This window comes from Clinocottus analis, unplaced genomic scaffold (assembly GCF_023055335.1).
Source record: "Clinocottus analis isolate CAN_PGR_092001 unplaced genomic scaffold, fCliAna1.0.p SCAF_8, whole genome shotgun sequence".
NCBI lineage: Eukaryota > Metazoa > Chordata > Actinopteri > Perciformes > Cottidae > Clinocottus > Clinocottus analis.
In genome coordinates, this window is record NW_027176240.1 from 4,548,708 (window position 1) to 4,573,252 (window position 24,545).

Here is a 24,545-nt window from a genome sequence, read left to right on the forward strand (position 1 = left end):
GTGCATCTGCTCTGGCAAACACCCACTCGGTCGAACACCCGTCATGATGTGTATCGGCACACAACACAACAGATGATTCATGGGCCTGTACGGCTGCTGGAGACGAGCCAAAATAGAAACCGGCAAACAGTGCGACTCCGAACGAGCACCAGTGACGAAAACAGGATGGGGAATTATCGTGAAATGGAGATTGTAGTCGCGCCTCAACAGGTAGCGCGCCGATGTCGAGCGCGTTGCTCGAGTAAAGATTTAGCTTTGAGCCCTCTTTCTCACTCTCAATCAATAAGCAGCATTGATGTGTGCTGTCTTTGTAGGAGAAAGGGACCGAAGGCAAAGACTCCGACAAAGATACAAGCCCACATAAGCTTTAGGTTAGGATTGTCCTCACTGTTTACTCACACCCAGTCTCTTTTTAAACCTCAACCAAGTATTTTAAACCTACAATGATGTGTTGGGGCCACAGACACAAGCTGTATCCAGAACATTGACATACTATCACCTTTCATGGTGACTCTTTTAGCAAAATAGTTGCTTTTTTTCCCCCCCCCGCAACCAGCTGAGATGGGTCCGACATTCATTCCCCCTTCAGCTCTGTTTTTCGATTCCACCAACTCTTGTGTGAAAATCTGGATATAGTCACTAACGTTGATGCTCAGTCGATAGCATGCACCTTTTTTTAAACAGAATTGTTTTCACGGAAAAAAGAAAAGAAAAAAAACAGCTGCCCGCTGCAGCCAAGAACGATGAGCAGTGAGAGTGAAGTAAAGCACAAAAGCTGCGGCCCAGAAAACAAAAACCTCAGCTGATAGATGCTATAAAGCTCAGTAGAGTTGAAGGGAAACGGCTTTGAAATGCCCTAAAAACAAATAACATGTGTTTGGAATAAAAAGAGGACATCTCTGGCCCTGCTGCATCGATTTTGATCCTTTCTTTTTTTGAACTGATAATCAGAATATTACCGGAAGGTAATGTGTAGTTGGTTGAGTGTTTTATTTAATATAGTGCTTCGTTAACGATTGTTATTCTTTATGGATCTGTAGTCAACAGTTCAAAGTTCCTGAATCCACCAGAAAGATGAATTTGAGAGCGAGATAAAAATGCGGAAACGGTTGTGGAGTAGAATATAAATGAGATTTCTCACAACAAGCGGCGCATAACATGTTTTTAATGGCTCAATACTGCTCGACAAAACATTTACATGAATAAAGTAATTAGCCCAAATGTAAAGTTAAGTATGCTTTTTTCCGGAACGCCGTATTCAAAGTATTTTCATACCCTCCCACAAACTGTAAAAACGTGGCAAAGCCCCAGAAAATATACAGTACCGGTTCTCTGAGGTGGAGCGGGTCGTTCACTCATCAGAAGGATTGGCGGTTCGATTCCCCGTCTCCTCCAGTCAGCATGTCGAAGTGTCCTTGGGGCGAGATACTGAACCCCACGTTGCTCTTGAAGGCTATGCTAATGGCGCGCGCGGGCGTGTGTGTGTGTGTGTGTGTGTGTGTTTGTGTGTGTGTGTGTGTGTGTGTCAATGATTACTATAGATCCTGATAAGCAGGTGGCACCTTGCCTGGCAGTCTTTGCCTAATGTGCAGCTTTGAAGACTTTCAAAAAAAGAGGCGCTGCACAAATGCAAAACACCACCAGAAAGCATCTTGAAAAGCATCTTGTGTGAAGATTGTGCATACTGTTTGCGATCCTCAGGCTGGGGGAAGTTTGCCCGGCTGACTCGAGCGCTAACAAGCAGCAGAGGAGTCTTACAGCAGCTGCAGCCCACAGTCCACAAAGGAGAGAACGTCCACAAGCACTCGCGCTTAGCTGAGGTACGAAGGAATACATCTGACTTATATTTCAAGAGTTATAAGCACACACTGTGGACAGAGGCACAGAGGGGTGTTTTAGATCAGGTCAAGTTCTTAGCGGTGGTCTATAGTTTCAGGACGCCATCGTTTCAGTGTTGTCTGGCCTCCTGCTGTGTTTATTTATTCATCCATCTGGGTTTCCTGGGTTTAGCTGACTGGCTCTTTTTGTTAGGTACTGCAGCTCGGCTCAGATATCCTACCTCAGTACAAACAGGAGACCCCCAAGACCCCTCCCCACATCATCCTGCACTACTGCCTCTTCAAGACCACGTGGGACTGGGTCATCCTCATCCTCACCTTCTACACCGCCATCATGGTGCCCTACAACGTGTCCTTCAAGACCAAGCAGAACAACGTGACGTGGCTGGTGGTGGACAGCATCGTGGACGTCATCTTCCTGGTGGACATCGTTTTGAACTTCCACACCACGTTCGTGGGGCCCGCCGGCGAGGTCATCTCCGACCCCAAGCTGATCCGGATGAACTACCTGAAGACCTGGTTTGTTATCGACCTGCTGTCCTGCCTGCCGTACGACGTCATCAACGCCTTCGAGAATGTGGATGAGGTGAGCGCGGCGGTCTGCTTTCTCCTTCGTCTGAGGTGATTGTAAATGAATGCTTTGAGGGGTTTTGGACTCTTGTTGGTTCTCTCTTGGTTTGGGACGTTTTGACAGGACATTTTGAAGTAGATTAGTTGATATGAAGCTGAGATAACTAGTCAATTACCTCATGTAAAATACTTTTCTAGTACCCCCTGACCAGAAAAAAACAAGTAATACACAGCACTGTGCCATCGGTGTCTGATTTAATAAAGAATACATACAATTCAGTTGATGAACTTTTTATGTTCATTTGATTGAATAGTTATTAAATAACAATGATATGTTACTTTTACATATATTACATATATTTAAAAATCAACCACCAACCACTGGCTTAGTTGATTGACACAAAATAATCAGCAAATTGTTTAACAAATCAATTATTGATACTGATCGAAACTTCTTAATCTGCTTTACATTTTTCTTTGGTCTCGTTGTAATTTTATTTAATATCTTTGGGGTTTAAACGGCTGCTCAGACAAAACAAGCAATTTGGTAAATCCGATTATGTCAACTTGAGCTCCGTGAAATTGTTAATGGATTTCTTTTCCAGTTTTTGATCTTTTTATTGACGTAGAGGTGCGACGTGTAATGCCGTGCCACCTTCGAAGAATTGAGCGGCAGCATTTTGCTTCTACTCCTGGGTCCGTACAAGCTAAATTTCAAAAGATGCATTTGTGCTTTTGGCCATTAAATGGGGCAAAAATCCAAGAGATGATCATCCCCAAGGTGCTTGACAGGTTATTAGGTTATTTATCATGTGTAATGTACATGACGGTGACAATCAGATCGCAGGTTGTTGTTTTGCATATAGTGACGGCTCAAAAGCCAAAGTTGGAATGAGCGACGTAATAATATGCTTGTTTGTGAATTCATGAATGTTTGACCGTAATGAGGAGTGCTGGCTGGAGAGCTATCGCAGGATCTCGAGATAATTGGCACATTTTAATTGGGGAAGGAGTGTTACATTATTAAACTGATGCACTCTTCAGAGCTCGGCTGTGTCACTGATGGCCTGAAACCAATAACACCTAATGACAGCTGACAAAAGGGCTGCATCCTGTGCTGTGATTAAAAGGCGTGTCGCTTTACCAAACGACCATTTTGAGTCGTTAGATTGTATCGCGGTGTTGGAAGATTCACGCAAAGTCTCCGTTTTGTTGTACAGTAGAGAAGAAAAAAAAAAGAATCGTTTGTTTATTTGTTGACCAGTTATGACATAACTTTGCTTGCAGATACAATCTATTTGCAGCAAATTATACCTCTGGCTTTAACTGAGATCAAATATGTTTTATGTTTTATAACCACAGCTTGTGAATCGGCTCCAAATGTTCACACACACATTGATTAAATGGAGCCTCGAGGTCCTGCACTTGCCAGGTTTTTATTCTAATAATGCATCATCGTGTGTGTTTGTGTGTGCCTGCGCTTAAGCGTGTCACGTCTCATGATGTGTGTGTGTGTGTGTGTGTGTGTGTGTGTGTGTGTGTGTGTGTGTGATATTGCGACTGTAAACTGCTGTGAAAGCATTAAAACGGCGTGGTGCGTCACAGCGAGCACAGTGTATGTCGGCTCTCGGGGGTTGTCGGGCGGCACACACAGTGCGAGGTGATGAAATGCTTTTGGTACGGCTTTACAACAACAACAACAACAAAAACGGCTTGTTGCTGGGCTGCGAGCACAGAGTTGTATCTGCAGGTCCAGCATTTTGTTCCCTTTCTAGTGTTTCAACATTTCAGCAGGTTTCAGTGGCTAAACTACGGGAAGCGAAAACTACAACCTTTTGTGATTTTAAAAGAAAAAGCTGGTGTAATTTGGTCTTTTTAGTATTGTCCAAAAAAAAAAGAATACATTTTGATGACAAGTATTGTCTGTGTTTGTTGGACAACTATTAAAAAGAGACACATTCTCGGAAGACACAATTCTGCTGGTTCGCTGGTGTCTTTGATAGAAAAGTGAATATATTTGTGTTTCGAACTGTGCATTGTGACGTCTAATGAAATCCTTAAGTTGAGAAGCAAAAGCATTTCCCCTCAGGAAACATTTGCAAAGCTGATCTTCTTAAACTATATTGTTTACATATATGTTTACCTCCTAATAGTCCTGTTCTTTACTGCCTTTGCAGGACCATTACATCCTGGTGTGTTATGCTACCTGGAGATTAGTGAGATAGAGTGAAAATATTGCTGATAGATAGATAGATAGATAGATAGACAGATAGATAGATAGATAGATAGACAGATAGATAGATAGACAGACAGACAGACAGACAGACAGACAGACAGACAGACAGACAGACAGACAGACAGACAGACAGACAGACAGATAGATAGACAGATAGATAGATAGATAGATAGATAGATAGATAGCTTTATTAATCACGAGTAGGGAGACTAATTTGTCACCATAGACAACAACATACAGACAGCAACAGACAAGGTTCACAGTCCACAACAGACAAAAAAACACATTACAAGTACAAACACCAGAACATGCCGTATGAAACAAGACAACAAGACACATAACCAACATAAAAATACGCTACATTTAAATTATTTTGGAAAACGTCAACCATCCATTCGAAGTCACCCAAAGAGCACCTGATTGGACAACACCCCTTCATTTCCAGCCCCGTCTGCAATAACTCTCCAAAATAACGGCTCCAGTTACACTGCACATGCGTTCGAACCGGCAGCGCGAGACTCGGCCTCGTCCGTCTTCAAAACACGGAAACGCTCGTTTCTGAGCATGCTTGTTTCGTGTCTGCCGGAGAAGGAGCTACCAGTCAGAAGATGACAGCGCAGCCACGGCATTGTTTCAGAGTTGGAAAATATGGTCATTACAATTATAATGAAATAACATGTCACAGAGTCCGACAGTGTGGCACTGAAATGGGTTTTTGGAGAGTATGACACAGGAGATTAAGCAATATGAGGCTTTGGCTGCACAGATGCGACACGACACGTTTTCTCAGTTTGATATAAATGTACATTGAGTATTTGGGCTTTTTTTGGGGCTTTTTTTTTTCGATGTCACCTAAGACGTTTTTCACTATAATTTTGGAAATTGTGTAAAAAAAAAATTGAGACTACATGAAAAGAAAGTCAACCAAAGTGATTTTTAGTTGCATGCCGTCACTTTGCAGTTCAGCTTTCTGTGAGGTTCAAGTGTACATTTAGCCTCTGACAACACTATGGACCCACTGGGTGTAAGGCAACATGAAAGATGAGCATCCACTCCCAGGATCATCTTCCACTGTGTCTCTGCAACAACTCAGTGACTCCAATTTGCTTCAAATTGCTTTGAGGCAATCCATAGCGAGGGTAAACGAGAGCGGGTAAACAATCGCCTGTGTTATTAAAGCCAGGGCCGAAACATCCTGCTGCTGCTGCTGCGGACCTTAACGACTGACGTGAATAACTCTGATGGCGGTTTTCCACCCCACAAGTTTCCAAATAGGAAGGGTAAGATCATTAACCAGAAGTGGCTGTGAAAGTTGTTCTTGTCAATCTTAACGTGGCGTCCGTGACATCGAGACTGACTGAGCCATCGACATTGTGTCATTTCAGTTTCTGATGACTGATAACCCCCGAAAACAGAAGCCATGAAACCACCTCATGTCGCTGCGAAACGTTAATGGCGCATGCTTTTTGGTCATACTGCACATTGCTTTACGAACCCAGACGTTGTTTTTTTTACGTTTCCTTATCATTTGAAGCCTTTGTTGAGTATTGATTTTGTCATATGTTTACTCATCGCTTCCGACTGATCAAGTGTCTTCTCTCTTACTTGTGCTTCGTTTTTGTTTTTTCTTCTTTTTCATCTGTTCTGTTTGCATGGCCTTCTCCCTCTCCCTCTTCTGCCTGTATTCATGCATGGGACGTGATGGGAAGAATTGGAACCACCAAGCTGTCACTCAAGTAGGCTTCAGTTTGATTAGAATATGATGATATTACAGTTTTTGTGTTTTATTTTTTTTACGTGGACACACCCACACACACACACACACACACACACACACATACGCACACACTTGACGAACAGGCTTCCACGGCAACAGCCACACACACACGCTCAACGTTTCCTGTGGCGTTTATTTTGCGCACCAACATATCAGCAGTGGCGCTCAGTGGGAGTACGACAGTAGAAGCATCAATGCGTGACATAAATGTCACAGGAAACAAGTAAAGATTTGTGCTGCTTGCTTTTTTTTTTTGTTCTTTCTTGCTAAAGCTTTTCAGTGCCAGGAGATAACATCCATCAGATTATGTTCTACAGTACAATTTGGAAATGGACAGCAGCGTCATTAAAGCTGCATGAGAGCCGATTCTGTCCTCACGTCGGCAGTAACAAACATGTCATTTTGTGACAAATTGACTGCAGCGATGAGATTAAAGTCAGCCTGGCATGGAAAATATGCTTTAATAGTGTGAGTTTTGAACATGGTGTGCTTTGCATTATACCACGTCTTTCTTTAAGCCGTTTTTAACGGCATCTTTTCCCAAAGTCCCTATTTAGCAACTTTACCAAATCAGTTGTAAGAAGCTTTAACGTACGGCTTTTCGTTATAATTTAATATTTAACATTGTCATACGTGTTAGCTTATGAAACATAAAAGAGTTGCTACCAAGTTCACAATTCACAATTTATTATGGCCGAGTATCATCTTACCAAATAAAAGGTTTGAGGAACGAAATGTTGTTAATGAAGTGATTTAGTTCTTCAAAAAACTAAAATAGTCTAAAGTTGCTCCTAATATCTAACTGCTTTTCAACATTTTATAATCGTGAAAGTTATTATTAGTTTATTAAACACAAAATGAACATTTTACACCTTCTACTACTGCGTCTGAAATAATTTTATAGTGAATAAAAATGAACATTCTTAACTTTTGACCTTTTAAAACAGTAGTTGATAAAACAATCTCACCACGAGGTCCATTTAGTTGCTTTTCGAGCACTCTCATGTTTAGTTGTCTCCATGATACGTTTAATTAGACTCAAAAAAGTTATGGTGAGTTGTAATTGGTAATTAAACTATTTTTTTACAAAGTGATGACTCATGAAGGAATATGTCATTATTTTGTCAAGATGCTTTATTTTCCTTTCTTGCTAAAAGTAAGATGAAAAGGGCACTTTTTTACGCCCGTGTGATATCCGTGTGATTTTCACAATAAATAGTGTATCAGGATCATGAGGAAAAAATAAACAATCAAAATACATTGTGTTCATTAGTGAGATATCGAGGTGCGTGTATTTGATATTTCTATGTATTTGGTGAGAAGCTAGCTGTTTCTTCTTGCCTCCTGCGGTCTTTATGCTAGGCTAGGCTAAGCTAACCGTCTCATGGCCATGGCTCCAACACACAGAGAGGATTGTGGTGTTGGGTTGATCTTATTGAACCTTTAATTAACTTTATTCACAGCCTCACGACTCTTTCCATTAGCAGTTTCAGCAGGAAGGCGAATAACATCGCCTCCGCTTTGCTCCATTTAGCACAAAGGCTGTTAGCGGGAAGGAGCAGCTAGCATGTAACCTAACTTCCTGTAAAACCACGAATGTTTCCCTTCTTCCTCTCAGTTTGTGTCTTGATTAAACAAAGAATCTGTGAGCTCCAGAGTTGTTGATGGATGTGTTTTAGTCCTTTTACTAACCTGAGCTAATCTACTGCTGGCTTTTGCTTCACATTTAAAGCACAGGGATTTTTCTTTTCTCCCAACTTGTGTTTGCAGAGTTTGCAGCAAAAACTCCAAAACACACGATTGCACTGATTATCGAGTTCTGTTGGAGCTCAGGCCTGTAAAATGATTTGAGGGAAGCCGAGGTGTCTGGCAGGCAGCTAGATCAGATCAAGTGACAGCTAGCGCTGCAGTGGTACTCGCATTGCAGACCACAGCACATTAGCAAATCAATAACTCTGCCAGCGCGCACACACACACGCACACACACACACACACACACACACACACACACACACAAACACAGTACCAGCAGCAAACTGATGGGACTGCAATTGTCTGTTTGAGTGGGTGTTTCAATATATACAGTTAAGCTGAGTATATTTAGCTGCTGGTTATGTAACGGCTAGAAGTTGTAAAATGTCATCACACTGTACAGGAATGTTTTTTTTAAAATCAAGTCAGCGTATGCTTACTCTTTGAATCTTGTGTGTTTTTTCCCCGTCTTGTTTGTGTTTTCTTCTTCATATCACATTTGCTGTCGGTTCATACACTTTATATTGATTGCTTGAAATGATTTCAAGTGTTCTGGTGTAATGTGTTTTTGGTTCAATATCTGATGTGGAAGTAAGACCCTGAGCAAACACTGAGGTACATAACTTAATCACATTTAATGTTCACAGTTTCATTGATACTTTTATATGATGAATACAAAAGTTTAAAGTGAAAGCAGATCAAGGCAGATCGTTTGTGTGACATTCAACTGAGGATATATATATATATATATATATATATATATATATATATATATATACTGCACATTAAATGTCTTCATGTAGCTACATACAACTACAGGGTGTTATAAAGAGTTTAATAACTTATTATAGTGCGTATAAATGCTGAATAACGAGGACTTTAAGTGTTACTATGTATCAAATCAGCGTGAGCTTGGTATTAAATCATTTCAGGTGTTGGGTAACATTCAATTTAAATTCAAAATAGAAAGTTAACACTTCCAGTATTTTCACTTTTCAATAAATATATCAATTATACCTTTTGTCTTGAATAAATATTGTCTCTCTTCCTCTCTTTGTGTCTCTCTCCTGTTTCACTCCTATTTTAGGGGATCAGCAGTCTGTTCAGCTCACTCAAGGTGGTCCGGCTTCTCCGTCTGGGTCGGGTTGCCCGTAAACTGGATCACTACATTGAGTACGGGGCGGCTGTGCTGGTCCTGCTGGTGTGTGTTTTCGGACTGGCCGCCCACTGGCTGGCATGCATTTGGTATGTTCAAGACATTTCTTTTTTTTATATATTGGTGGCAATAGACAATTTTTTTTGCTATAACTTGAAACTATGAAGTAAATGTTGACGGCACACTGTGATGGCTAAAGAATAAAGCAACAATCTGCATTTGGATCTCCGTGAGACTTGTTTTCACTTTGTAATTCTGTGTTCGACTCCGGAGAAATGAAGACTAGACTTAAGGAACAAAGGAAATGCGTCAACCATTGCGCAACCGAAACAGGAAGAGGATAGCTTTAGAAGTACTGAAAGTACAGAATGACTCATTCTAGAACAATATTTCTCATAAAACCAGCATAAATGATGCAGTTATTGGTCACTTATTCTTATAAGTGGTGTATTAATAAGTGGGTAGCTTATTATTATACCCCAAATATCAACAAGGTCTCATATTAACCTATAATACATAGAATACTTATAATACATTATTATTTATTTGTTGATTAATCTTATTCCCCAAATGATTAAATAACGTTCAATATTTGCCTCTAAATTGTAGCAGTGAAGAAGTATAAAGTAGCAGAAAATGGAAATACCCAAGTATAAGTACCTTAAAATTGTACTTATGTACGGTACTTGAGTAAATGGACGTAGTTATGGATTACATAACAGATTCTGCCACATAGACTGCCTTCACTAAGATTAACTAATAGAGGAACCAGTTAATCTAATGGATCCATTGATTAAGCTAATTACTGCATTAATTAAAATTTTTAGCCAACATGCTTGCTTCCACTCATCAAAACTATATTTGTATTATCTTTAAAGCCTGTAAGAGTAGTAGTGGTTTCCAGAGAATTATATTTTCTCATTAATATGTAAATTTATGGCGGGCAGGCCTCTAAAGTCTAATCAGATATCCTCCTCTACAGGGGGCACGTAGAGGTGGAAACATTGAGTTTCCATCATGTATTGATTTATTATATTCATGAGAACACACACGCACAGATCCTATCATATCAATTTAATGTCCTGCTTCCATTAAAAACAAATAACATGTCTGGCATTAAGACTTTTATGATGTTTTATGTATTGTGATGCACTTCCAACGACGCGCACATATTCACGTCCCGACAGACACTGAACCCGCACCTCGTGAATCAGGATTACGAGACATCATTGGAGTAATACATTCATAAGCACAGCGCTGTGTTTGTCTGCAGGACTTCAAACAGTGTTAATATGCAAGAATTCATGTTAGCTTATTCTTTTGGTTCACAAGCGAGCATCCCACAAGAGGCTTTGGCCAATATCATAAACATTGTTTATTGGTATAATCAAACTTGAATAAGTGCAGCAAACCTCAGACGCCATTAGATTGCCACACATTTGCAGTTCCTCGCTGCAATTCTTTTTGATAAATCCACCCCATTACCAGTGATGTGATTACGTGTTGCTGACTATTCCCCCCCCCCCCCCCCATTTCCTCGCCTCCAGGTTCAGCATCGGTGATTACGAGGTCATCGACGAAGAAACCAACTTTGTGCGCATGGACAGCTGGCTCTACATCCTGGCCGAGACGCTGGGCACGCCGTACCGCTTCAACGCCAGCGGTACGGGGAAGTGGGACGGCGGGCCGAACAAAGACTCGGTCTACATCACCTCGCTGTACTTCACCATGACCAGCCTGACGAGCATCGGCTTCGGGAACATCGCGCCGACCACGGACGGGGAGAAAATCTTCGCAGTGGCCATGATGATGATCGGATGTGAGTGGAGGCGTTTTATCTTTCATCCAATGGAGCAGATACATGATACATGAGAAGTTAAATATGCTCTTTAAAGCCACAGTCCACAGAGGTAGGTGAATAAATGAATTATGAATGGAGCCCTCGAAGTTCAGAAAACATAACTTTACAGATGATTAGCTGAACAATATTTCTAACTCTACTGTCACCCAGCATATGCTGCTCGGCTGGAAAGTAGATCAGTGCCAGAACTACAGACGGCAGTTTTTCTTTGATATCCATTATCATAGGCCTTTGTTGACTTTCACTGCCGGCTACATACTGTACAGTATATTCCTTGAACAAAAAGTCCCACTGTAAACCCTTTTTCAAGCCCAGTTTCAGGCTTTTTCATGTCGCTTTTATCCATTGATGCAGGGATTTGCATGGGTCTTAACAGGAACATGGCGTTTTCTATTCTTAAAAGGGGTGCGGGAAAAATTCGATACAGCATTGTATCGCGATATTTTGCGCGGCAATATTGTATCGGGACACGGAAGCCGAGTATCCATCTTTTATTTAATCAATTCTAAATGTTTTGGTCCTAGAATAACAAAATCAATTTATTTCATGTTGACAAAGTTTTCCTTTGGGGACAATTTGCGGTTGAAAAAAATGTAATGAATTGCATTATATCGCAATACTCGATGTATCGCGATAATATCGTATCGGCACTTAAGTATCGTGACGATATTGTATAGTGGGACCTCTAGTGATTCCCACCCCTAATTCCCACACAGAGACAGTATAACATTGTATGGGACGTTTAAACAATGAGGAAATAAGAAAGCTTCCCGATTGTTTCCATAAGACGAGCTGTAGCTTCCTCCAGTTTATTTTCCAGTCTCGTCAACACTGCTGCCAACTCCAGTCCGTCCACTTTATCACTGTGACACGCGCAGTACAGCAGGAGCTGTGTTATTCTTGCCTTCATTAGACTCATTACCTCAGTCTTCTGTGTGATGTTGTGCTGAATTATTCAGCTTTTCTGGAGCGTGATGCATTTACGCACAAGTTTCCTGTCTGAAAAGCAGCTGAAACAGCCAATAAGACAGGTAGCCCTCAGAGGCTGGAGTTTAGTGGAGCATACTTTTTGTTTCATCACATTCTGTGGCTTGCTGTAAATTTGGAAGTCTGGCTGTGTTTCGGAAAAACGAGTCATACATCTGGACAAAAACAGCCATGATATGCATTAATGTCTGAAAATATTTGCTGAAATGACATTCCCGATATGGCCAATGCCGATTTCTGTCACCTGCTGTGGTTTACCAGCAGACATAGTGAGCCAGTTTTGCTGTAGACATCAATAAAAACGCAGAAACCTGCCTCCACCGAGTAACAAAACCTCTTATCTCCGCTGAAAGGAGGCCTTCGTTTTTCTCACGTCTTGTCCTTCTTCCTCAATATTAAACATTTATGAGGAATCTTCTCGTTGTGTGGCTGATAATACAGCGTGCGGCGCGTTTGTGTGTGACTGCATGAAGAGAGCGACGCCTCCGAAGCAATAACGGACCGCCGGATCAATTTTGCACAGAGCTCCCTCCGATCCCTCCGCAATCACTTCTCACCTCTCTGTTCAGCCAAAATCTCAACCCGAAGACGAGAGGATGATTGTGCCAACACCCCCCCTCCCCTCCTCCCTTTCCTTTTCTCTCTTTCTACCTTTTGGAGGATCAGGTTTAAAGATACACCGTCGGGGGAACCGGCAGAAAGAAAAAAACTCATCTGCCGACTTTTTTTTATTGTGAGATACGAATCTAAATTTCTCCAAAAAAAATAAAAATAAAAACAGACAGCCTCGGGCTGATTCAGTTGTAGATGCAATCTACTGTAGTCCACGGCTGTTCTCTATGAAATATGGATGCTCTGATACTGTTCTATTTTTACCACCAGCACTGGATCGGTGCTGGCAGTAGAAGATCACAGTGTGACGAGGGATTGTGTGTGTGTGTGTGTGTGTGTGTGTGTGTGTGTGTGTGTAGAGGGGAGGGGGAGGCATGGGAAAACGGGGGCACTATACATATGTCCTGTTTCTATAGCAACCGATGGCCCGGGGGTTGCGTTTCCGACAACCGTCTCGTAACTACCCTCGAACAAGCCAGCTGTTGGATGCCGAGCGACGCTGCGACAAAAGTTGTGCGCGTCAGCAGCGAGTGAGGAGCGATTGTTGAGGGACGAGATGAAGCGCCGCTCCACGGGGACGGATTGAGTTTCCCTTTTGTTGCAGCGTTTTCTGTTCATCAGAGGAGCGAGCGTCGCCATCTGCGCCTAAGCTTGAGGGAAGCGGACGTCCCAAAACTTTTGGTCACTCCAAAATCATCTGATTTGATTTAGCTCGGACCGTACTTACCTTAAAACCTGTAAGAATAGCGCATTATTTGTGTTTTAAGGCGGTATCGCACTGGTCTCGACACCGCGACGGCGCAAGTAAGCGATGGTGATGAAAGGATGAAAGCTGTCCTCGAGGAGTTTTGGGCACTTTTTAATTAGTATTATTCCCTGTGCAGTTTTTCTTTGATTGTGCTGTGAAATAAACAAACATGCACAAACGCACACACACACAGGTTACTGTCATCGTCTGCGGATAATTGAAATGTGTGGCTGATATGTTCCCTCTCCTTCCCTTCCAGCAGGGCTAATTAGGGCTCCATTGCCAAGAGAACACTACACACATAGTGCAGACATCTGATAGCTTTGATCCACATGCACACACACACACGCACACACACACACACACACACACACACACACACACACTCCAGCTGTTGTACCAGTTCAACCACCCAACCACCTCCGAGATGCACTGCAGTGCTCTTTCTTGAATTCTTTTACCACAAGAGAAAATGTCCTTATTTAGTTGGGATGGATGCTTACACACACACACACACACACACACACACACACACACACACACACACACACACACACACACACACGCCCCTATAAGGCAATGATGAGTAGTGATTGGGATTTTCCAACGTGATTGATTAAAATGCTCACCACATAAAACAAAACCAGGCCTTCCACATGTGGTGTGATATATCATGTAGTTTATATTAATGCCTTCCAGTGTTTTAAAGCTCATAAACCACATTTTATAGATTTATATTTCCCCATAAAACATGTTGTTGAGGTTTTCATATCCATGCAAACCAGATTTGTGGAAGCCTTTTTCCTCCCATAAGGTGTCTGAGATGTTTGGCATTTCAAATTATGATTTCCAAACTTAGAATTATACCAGAAGCCTTCGAATAGATCTTTCAAAACCCACAAAGCATCCATAACAATTGTCTTGACCAGACCAGTGGCTATCAGATCTATAAATAGACTATCATTTACGTTTTCACAGACATATTTTTGTGTTTCTTTTAGCACACGATTTACCATCAAGTCCATTTCTAAAACATGATGGATACCTATGTGTCGTATCAGAAATTAAACTCCTCCCTTCTCTGTATTTCCCCAGCTCTTCTTTACGCCACCATCTTCGGTAACGTGACCACCATCTTCCAGCAGATGTACGCCAACACCAATCGCTACCACGAGATGATCAACAGCGTCCGGGACTTCCTGAAGCTCTACCAGGTGCCGAAGGGCCTGAGCGAGCGAGTCATGGACTACATCGCCTCCACCTGGTCCATGTCGCGGGGAATAGACACGGAAAAGGTGCTTTCAGACCCTGTAACATGTGATCACTGCTCGTGGTCCTGGTATTTCAAACCAATTTTGACATAACGTATTAATTGCAATGTTGTGTAAGATCGCAGGATAATTTGTGTGATGTAAATTTAAAAAATGGCGGTTTGTTGAGGAACCAAAACACAAACATATGACGTTGATGCTGCCTAACACTAGGTATAATTTTTTATTTTTTATTTTTGTAAAACCTGTTCGAGCTATTTTAGGCCAAACCGTTGCAGCCTATCATGAAAATCCTCCAGTGCCGTGCTGTTTATGGAGCAGTTATCGCCAGCCATCCTATCGGATTCAGATGATGCTGAAATGATTTCAGTGTGTGGAAATTTAGCATTTAAAGCTGGCAGCAGATAAATTGAACCGGCGCCGCTCTGATTGAGTCGAAGCAAAGCAGCATTCGTATCGCCGCCTTCCATTTAAATCCACCTGTCCAAAATCCAATCATCAATTTTTGTATTTTTTTTTTTCACCTCAAATTAGAAACATAACTTCATGCATGGGATTTTGTGAGGAGTAAATCTGTTGTCATAATCAAACCGTGATACAGATTCTGTTCTCTTTATATGTTAAGCTCGCGCTGCGTCTATGTATTATTTATTTGTCTGGCTTCAGGCCACACTAAAGGGTCTAAAAATGGCATATAATCCCTCTTTGCTTGACATTCATCTTCAAAGAGATTTATTTTAAAGGCAGAGCCCTGCGACGGCCTGGCATCCTGTTGATTAGGTGCACTTCAACAACATGCTGCCACTCAGTGACACACAGCAGAGAGGTGGGTGGACGTGTGGAACGCCACCGGAAAGCATAATTCCTCCTGGACACAATCAGTCTCAACCAATAGATAAGATTATAGATTACGCTCGCAGTGAAGTGTTTCCCAAACCTGCTGAAATAGAAAGAAGGTCCGAATGAAACCACTCAAGTATTATAGTGACAGTTCATTTACTGTTTTAACTTTCACACACTGCAGAAATGTATTTAATACACACCTGTGCGTTTCTTTAGTGAGCTTTCAAATCATACACAAGTTCGAACTGACTTATGATGCTGGATTTGAACCGAAAATAATGTAAAACAACACAACTTAATATAATCATTGCGTTGTCTGCCAACTCACATCAAAGTTATGACTCTATGATCACTGAATGCAGGAATTGAGAGATCGCCAGGTGTGCCGTGGGAAAATGTCCAATTTCACTTAATCGGTCCTGAAAAAAATTCTATTTAGTTGCCGCAATTTTTTTATTTTTATTGTTGAGCGTCAAAGCTTGCATTATAGTGGCTGGCCTAGTCCTTAAATACCCTTACAAGCCGGTAGGTAGCGCAATAATTACCTACCATATATGCTGTATTATGCTACAATGTGACATTTTGCAACTTTTTTTGGGTTGTTGGTGTAACGCAGGATTTATGTTATTGTAGGAATATGTGCCGCGCCTCAATGAAGGTTGAAAAACACTGACTCAATGTGACAATAACAGTGTGCACTGTGATCAGCTGAAACTCTAACGGCGACATCATATCTGATGTGAACAGACTGAACACTTTGAACACTTTAATCCATCTCCTGGTGCAATATCCACTACATTTAAGTATGTTTAAGAACTTTTATACAAATGTTGTATCCCATCTGTATATTGTTTTTATTCCATCTATATATTTAATATTCTTTTTACTGCTATTTTTTTTATTTCGCTACCGTTCTACTGTTTATTTATATTACTTAACTTAAAAAAAAATCTTATTTACTTGTGAGCAGTGCTGCTGTAATCCTGTAATCTCCCCACTGAGGGACTAGCAAAGGATTATCTTATCTCTTTTCTTCTCTGAGAAAAGACAAATTGTCATCTTCTCTCCACCCTTTGTTTTCTTCTCTTCAGGTGTTGCAGATCTGCCCGAAGGACATGAGAGCGGATATTTGCGTTCATCTCAACCGGAAGGTGTTCAAGGAGCACCCGGCCTTCCGTCTGGCCAGCGACGGCTGTCTCAGAGCGCTGGCCATGGAGTTCCAGACCATCCACTGCGCCCCGGGCGACCTGATCTACCACGCAGGGGAAAGCGTGGACAGCCTCTGTTTCGTGGTGTCGGGATCACTGGAGGTCATTCAGGATGACGAGGTGGTGGCCATTTTAGGTGAGTTCACCATCCTGCTGCGTGTCTTTTCACTGAATTACACCCAGCATTTATGACACACCGAAAAATGCAATTCACCACTTATATTTATTTAATGAAAGGCGGTCAAGGGTTTCTATTCCCCCGACTGTCAACGGCCCCGTCCCGGATCTGCTCAAGTTTTCAGATTTTTTTTTTGCATCTTTCGGATTTTTTAGGCTTGAATAAAAAATGTGACAGTGAAGCAAATATTTAAGATGCAGATATGCTGCTACAGTATCTCTCTGCTGTCAGAATATATTATCTTAGAGAGCCCAAAAAGATGGCAGTGATGACGGTGGGAAAAATGTTTCAGTCACACCGGCCTCCGGCACTGTTCTAACAACACTTTTTTGCATAGTAACAGTATATTTCTGTTACTGGAAATCCTCCTTTTTCTCAGACTGCAGTGAAAAGCGATGTTTGGGGATCATTGTCTGCTGAGTCATGAACTCAGGATTTGTACAATAATCTGTTTGTCACAGACTCCCCTCAGTAAAGGTTTGAATAGGCAGTAAAATAAGACCATACCAGACCTGATTAGAGTATAATTGAGACCTCTATGAAGTACTCTGAGCTCTAACACACACATAATTTATATTAGTGGTGGGAATCAACTGAGGTCCCACGATACAATATCGTCACGATACTCTAGTCCCGATACGATATTATCGCGATACATTGAGTATTGCGATATAATGCGATTCATTGCATTGTTTTCAACCACAAATTGTCCCCAATGGAAAAGAATTGTCAACAAAAAATAACTTAATTTTACTATTCTAGGACCAAAATGTTTAGAATTGATTAAATAAAAGATCGATACTTGACTTCCGTTTATCGAGGCAATATCGCCACGCAAAATATCGAAGAAAAGAAGAAAAAAGAACCAGACCAATTGCCGAAATCTTGATAGAAATAATCATTTTTCTTGCCCGCTCGTGGCCTGGTTAAATCCCAGGGGAGTATTTGCTTCATCATTTACTTCAGCATTTTAATTTGCCAAATAATTAACTGAGTGAATAATGGATGTCGCGCTCTGGCAGGCCCACGGACACCGCGGGGGGCGTGTCTCGTCAATAACCTGCTGTCGGTCTCTCTTTGGAGCGATCGATATACTGTCGGGCTAATGCCATTGACCCGGCTGGAGACTGTAATGGAGCCTGAAGTCATGATCAAGTGGCTACTATGAAACCGATTCTCATTAGGCTAATGGCGCTGTAGATCTGAAACAACATGTAAAGTACACAAACAAGTCCGACCCTTCGTCAATCCCGTTTGACTTCTCTTCCCGCCGACTGCCCTACAAACAAGAGCGCTCAATGTGTTCATTATTTTAACTCATCTGGAAACGGTGATGCTTTCATTTTTGCTTTTGCAAATGTATTTGTCTTTGAATACACCGTGTGAAAAGCTGTTGATTCAGATGTTGATAACATAACACTTCACAGTTCATCGTTATAGTTGGTCACAGCGAGCCTTTTAACACTTAAAATAGTGCTCTCATATGACTCACCGGTTTAGTCAGCCCCGACTGTGCAGCGCAGATGACGGCATGTGGGGTACTTATAGGTACTTGCGTTTTCTTCAGATATCAAATAGCCGTTTTGCAATTTCACACTATAATTAATAGCTTATATAATAATTAATAAGTACTGCTAATGCTTTGTTAGTCTGTTCCCATCTGGGGATCAATAAAGGCTTGTCTTATGACTTCCTGGTTGCCAAGTTGTAAAAAAAGAACATCCTTCTGCATGACACTTGCTTTGTTACGTACTTGTTACTCAATTCATATTAATTAGTTGACGATAATGCTGCTAATTGGTCCAGATTCACAGACTTGTCACCCCACTTTTGGTTGTTTCAACCCTTATCTGGATGTACTAATCAGATATTCAGACCATTTCCCCGAAGCTATAGCTATCTGTCCCCCTTGTGTATGACGTCGTATACCCTTGTGGGCTCATGTGATTGGCTTAAAGAGGAGACATTTGATTGGCTAAATATAATTACCATTGGAAAAAAACACAAGCATGAATGCAGTGAAGTTCACACACAAATGCAATATATATATATATATATATATATATATATATATATATATATATATATATATAATATATATATATATTATATATATATATATATATATATTATATATTATATATATATATATATATATATATATATATATATATATATATATATATATATATAAAACAATATCCAAATGGGTTTTTGATCAAAACGTAAAATCCTGAAAATATAAAAATGAATGCCTTAAGAACTGCCAACACAACCTGGCAACCCAACATCTGTTCTAATAAAAAGGTATAAACCTAATTTATAAATTATCGAAAAAGTATTCATCAACCATTTCAACCAACTTCCACCTAATTTATGAAACATTCAGCAGTCAAATAACGTGTGAATTATTTCTCTTTTACCTGTTTTAATCGGTTTCCCCTGTCTGCAGGTAAGGGAGACGTATTTGGGGATGTTTTCTGGAAAGAAGTGACGCTCGCTCAAGCGTGCGCCAACGTCCGAGCTCTGACCTACTGCGACCTCCACGTCATCAAGCGAGACGCCCTGCAGAAGGTGCTGGAGTTCTACACGGCGTTTTCCAACCACTTCTCCAGGAATCTGCTGCTCACTTACAACCTGCGAAAAAGGGTGAGTGCCTCTCCAGGTAGCACCAAGATAGAGACGTTATCCTTCAAACTTGGGCTCCGCGCAGTACTTTCAATGTCTGAAGACGTTCTCGCATTCCCAGCTGTGTGCTTTGAGCTCGTCTCTCTTTAAGTTTTATACACGATGTGTGTTATGAACGGAAAACAATTCATGAAAATGTTTTCATTGCCTTTTTTCTTGATCATTAGATTGACGAGAACAATTTCTAGAAAAGAGCCACCATTAAGTTAACTGTATTTTCAGGTCTTTTTGATCTGTTATTTTTCCCTCTGATCAGACCATTATTCTTAATAAGAGCTTGAACCTTAAGTGGACATCCTGCATCCTGTTTTTATCTTGGTTAAAGTCATAATTGCCGCACTTGGCCTCCCGGAGGTCACATAGTAAGTAATACAGTATGTGTGGGCGAGGACCGTGTCGGATCTTCTTGCTACAGTTTCTACAGGAACAAATTTATCTCTCTCTCTCCCTCTCTCTTCCTCTCTCAGACAGGAAAAACCTGCCATTTTGGGAAATTCGCTCAGTCCCGTTTTCAGCTTAGTGTTAGATATGAAGCTTGATAAACACTGTTGTGTCTCTCAGTAAATATGAAGCTTCAGTCAGGCGATGGTTAGCGTAGCTTAGCACAGAGACAGAGTATTAAAATCCACCTACCAGCATTTTAAAAGGGAAGCTCACTGTTTGCTGACTGAATACGAGGTACCATCTAACTTTGGGCAAGAACTCTCAAAATGTAGCTGCAACCGGGAACATTGAACATTAAACATACAATTCCTTTTTCGGAAGAAAAAAAAAACAATACTACAGTGCACACAAAAAACACAGTTCCATCAAACTGCCAATGTACATGAAAGCCCCTCCGACATCCTGCCTTCAGAAATGAACAGCTGTGATCAACATCTCAAGTGCGGCTACCAATCATTACCTCATTCAAAGTGAGGTTAGCCTGCCCATGAGAGTACATGCAAGATCGAATTGCTTGCATTTGAAGAGGCAATCTCATCTGCTGCTTTAAACTCACAATTCACCAGGGTCCAATACTTTCTGATTGTATACACTTTAGGGAAATCCAAGAGAAGGATTGAATCAGGAGCCGAGTGCTGCCATTCAAACGGAGCTGGTGAAGGTGGTGTTTTTGACTTGGGAAAAGGGTGGAGCGGTTACATTTTGCTCTAAGGTTGAGAAGAAAATGTATGTCTTCAATGTAAACAAAATGATGCCGATGTATTCGTTGCTTTTCAGCGTCAAGCCCATGAATGAGAAACGAGTAAATTAGAAAAAAAAATGCTACAAATAGACGTAATGTCCGAATTTGGAGCGATCAAAAAAAAACACAGTTGTTTGATGGAGTACCAGACTCTTCTCATGAAAACATTAGCCGGATAGCCTCTTTTCCTCTCGCCAGACAATGTATTTCCCCATAGAGGGGTTATTTAATTGGCTTTTCTAGAATGCTGAAACATAAGTTATTCCGTCAGTACTCTTTTGTTACAGAAATAGTTTGACATTTTGGGAATTACGCTTAAAGGCTTTCTCGCGGAGAGCTGGATGAGAAGTAGAGCCAGAGCGATGCATAAGCCATGGCCATGAATAGTGTAGGCCAGGGGACGAGAAATTACTGTACAGAAGTGTCTTTACATGTTTTAAATGTCCCGATTAAAATGTATCTTGGTCTCAATTTATATGTAAAAACAATTCTAGATAATGAGATTGTTTATTTATGTTTTGTGTTCATGTAAAATGATCATGAGCCTATATGATGTGGCATATTGGCAAATATCAAAGACTGTATTGGCCTCAAAAACATTGTTTGTACACTTCATATGAAGCTATAAGAATGTAGCTTAGCTTAGCATAAAGGCTGAAAACAGCTACGGAGAGACTTCCCCGATTTTGTGGTTCTTTGGTTTTTGTATGGATTAAATAAAACATTAATTATTGAGCTTTAGAGTTTTGTCTAACGCTCTGTGAGAAAGCAAATACACTTATTTCCAAAAATGTCTTTGTTAAAAGGTCACAAGTTAGTTCTTTTCTGGCTAAAACATGAAGCAACAATTATTCTGACAATCCCAACTCAAGGGCCACTTCCTAGCTTTTTCTAGAGCTTTCAATCGTATCACTCAGTGTTTTCTTAATTTGACTCTTAAGCTACATAGCCTAGTCTTAAACCATGTGACACTGTAAGAAGATACAGACAAATCTAGTGAGTGGACCTGAAGTTTTTTTTGTTAAACTACTTTTTCCAAGATTAAAAAAAACAAACGATTTCTCCAGTATTAAAGACTCATGAGAGCTGAAGTGAAAGAATAAAACTACAACAACCCAAGAACATAAAAATATAGAAGAAACAAAACAATTAGATCCAAAGTACAGCAGGAAAACTACAAAGCTCAAACTGGTAATTCGGATGCCTTTGTCCATTAGCGGCTGTGTGATCAGCTAACGGTGTAACGTGTCTTCTCGCGCTGAAGCCAGAGGCATGAAGTGAACCTTCCCTCGGTGTCGTGGGACTTGCCTCATTAAAGGTGACATTTACAAAGCACACACATTTTGAAACATCGGCAGTCTTCCTCCCACAAGCTCAGTAAGATGGATACACCTGTTCATCGAAATTATGGCGATCATGTTTTGTACCTTTTTATTTCTTCACATACGATTTTGAGTAGAGGCAGACCAATTTACTTTGCTTGTCTACTTTCATCGTTTCGAAAACAATCTTGGTGATGATAGCGTTGTAGTCATAATCATTTCATATTCTCTTGCAGATCGTCTTCCGAAAGATCAGCGACGTGAAGCGCGAGGAAGAGGAGCGGCAGAGACGTAAAAACGAAGCCCCTCTGAACTTGCCCCCGGATCACCCGGTACGGAAACTCTTCCAGCGCTTTCGACAGCAGAAGGAAGCCCGGCTGGTGCCCGGAAAGCCGGAACCGGACGATCACGACATCGAGAAGGGCCCCGTGTACGTGGACATCCCGATCGCTAAAGCAGCCATCACGACTACCAGCATCGTCACCGTGACGGAAAGCCCCGCGACGCCCTCGTCTTCGACGCCCAAATCTTCGACGCCCCCCAACCGCGCTGCCTCAGACAAGGCGAAGCTGCAGATACCGGCGCCCGTCTCTCTGATCGGAGGCCGCGCGAACGAACCGGTCAAGGTCAAAGGCTGGGGCCTCTTCAAGGAGTCCGTGGTCAAAGCCGACAACTGGAACAAAGTGTCCAAAGCGGAGTCCATGGAGACTTTACCCGAACGGACCAAGGCGCACGAGTCGCAGACGTCCCTCAAGAAGACGGACTCGTGCGACAGCGGCATCACCAAAAGTGACCTGCGCCTGGACAAAGCGGGCGAGTTCCGCATGACGCCCCAGGAGCGCAGTCCCGTCCAGCCGCCGGCGGAGACCCGGCACCCTTTCTACCCCATCCCGGAGCAGACGCTCCAGGCGTCGCTCCAGGAGCTCAAGCTGGAGCTGAAGGACGATCTCAAGAGCCTGGACGTCCGGATGTCCGGCCTGGAGGCGCAACTCACGGAAGCGCTGCAACTCCTCAAAGCCAGGAGATCGAGCGCCGGCTCCCCGCAGCCACTTTTTGACATTTCTAGACCGGCGTCACCAGAGCTGGACAAAGAGGACATCTTCTCTTGAAGGGGTGGAAGGTTAACTCGTCAGGTTAACTGTGCTGGAATCCAGTAGTATCCAGATTACCTGGAATAGCTGAGGCCGCATCGGGCACACCTTTTTTTAGATTAGGCAACACCGTGGTCTTAAAGACGCACCGGCCTTATTCGCAGAGGTGTCCCGGCCCGTTAAACAAGGGGAGCGTAGTGGTCGTAAGCCCGGAACGCTCCGGAGGTTACGAAATCACTGACAGCTCTATGTTTGTACAGATGTTTGATTTATTTTTCCATCGCACTTTAATGGAAAAATAGCTCGAGCGGTTTCGATTTTCATCTCGATTTCAGAGAGCGTGATGACAGAAGAGCGTAGTTGTATCTCTGTTGGGAAGAGAATAGAAACAGCATGACCCACTGGTTTGTGATGATGAATCATTTGTATGAGATTCTTTGCATGTCACATAAAAATAGACGTGCGCCTCGGATTGCTGATTGTGCATTTTTTTTTGATGCATTGAGGCCACACAGCAACGTCATTTGCATTATTTCACCGTGACGTCGAGGAGGGGGGGGGGGAGAGGACGGTCTTTCCAGATGTTGAAACGGTCCCAGAGTAATTTCCTTCGAGCGATTGATGAACTCTTCTTACTATATCAACTGGCAGGATAATTATGAATTATACAACTTCGGCCAAGCAATCAGATTTTCAAAGATTTTTTTCAGTAGAGCTTATCATTTCCATAAACCATAGACAGATGGGCTTGATGAAAAGGCAGCAGTAAGCAAGTTATCCATCTTTCCCAATATCTGTTTGTTATTCACACATTTTAACACGACAACCCAACATGATACATGTCTACGATACACACATATTGAATGAGAGCTATGCATTTTCAGCTTTGGTGATGCATAATTAGGTGATGCAGACGGTACTGATAATGGCTGTGCCTCTTACCTTGTTTTAAAATGGGCAAGCATATAACGATGAATGTCCTTTTGCGCAGTATTTCTAAAAATTAATTGTATTTATCATTTTAAAAAGTGGATAATATTCTCTGGAACTTGTTTTAGTGGAGATTCCCGCCTTTATTTCGATACATTTTTAGTTAGCATGCATGATTTATTGTGTTTGTCTGTAAAAACATTCACTGGTGGAAAAGAAAATCATCCCATGACAACACAAGAGTTAACTATTAATAAGGCACACAAATCAAAAATGATCCGACGAAGAACA

The 24,545-nt window shown here is 41.6% G+C and overlaps 1 protein-coding gene across 3 annotated transcripts in view; it reads left to right on the top strand.

Annotated features, from left to right (window-relative positions):
- kcnh1a (potassium voltage-gated channel, subfamily H (eag-related), member 1a) overlaps positions 1 to 23,869 on the top strand; it is a 35,629-nt gene extending 11,760 nt beyond the window's left edge. For 2 of the 3 annotated variants that reach the window (XM_068567843.1, XM_068567845.1), the window contains 8 exons: positions 1,702 to 1,820; positions 2,032 to 2,424; positions 9,261 to 9,418; positions 10,877 to 11,148; positions 14,633 to 14,832; positions 16,743 to 16,995; positions 19,490 to 19,686; positions 22,470 to 23,869. In XM_068567843.1, the coding sequence (XP_068423944.1) occupies positions 1,702 to 1,820; positions 2,032 to 2,424; positions 9,261 to 9,418; positions 10,877 to 11,148; positions 14,633 to 14,832; positions 16,743 to 16,995; positions 19,490 to 19,686; positions 22,470 to 23,342 (2,465 nt within the window). In that variant the 3' untranslated portion in view covers positions 23,343 to 23,869. The remainder of the gene's footprint in view (positions 1 to 1,701; positions 1,821 to 2,031; positions 2,425 to 9,260; positions 9,419 to 10,876; positions 11,149 to 14,632; positions 14,833 to 16,742; positions 16,996 to 19,489; positions 19,687 to 22,469) is intronic. The other variant, XM_068567844.1, reaches the window with a different exon arrangement.
- Positions 23,870 to 24,545: the final 676 nt, after the last annotated feature.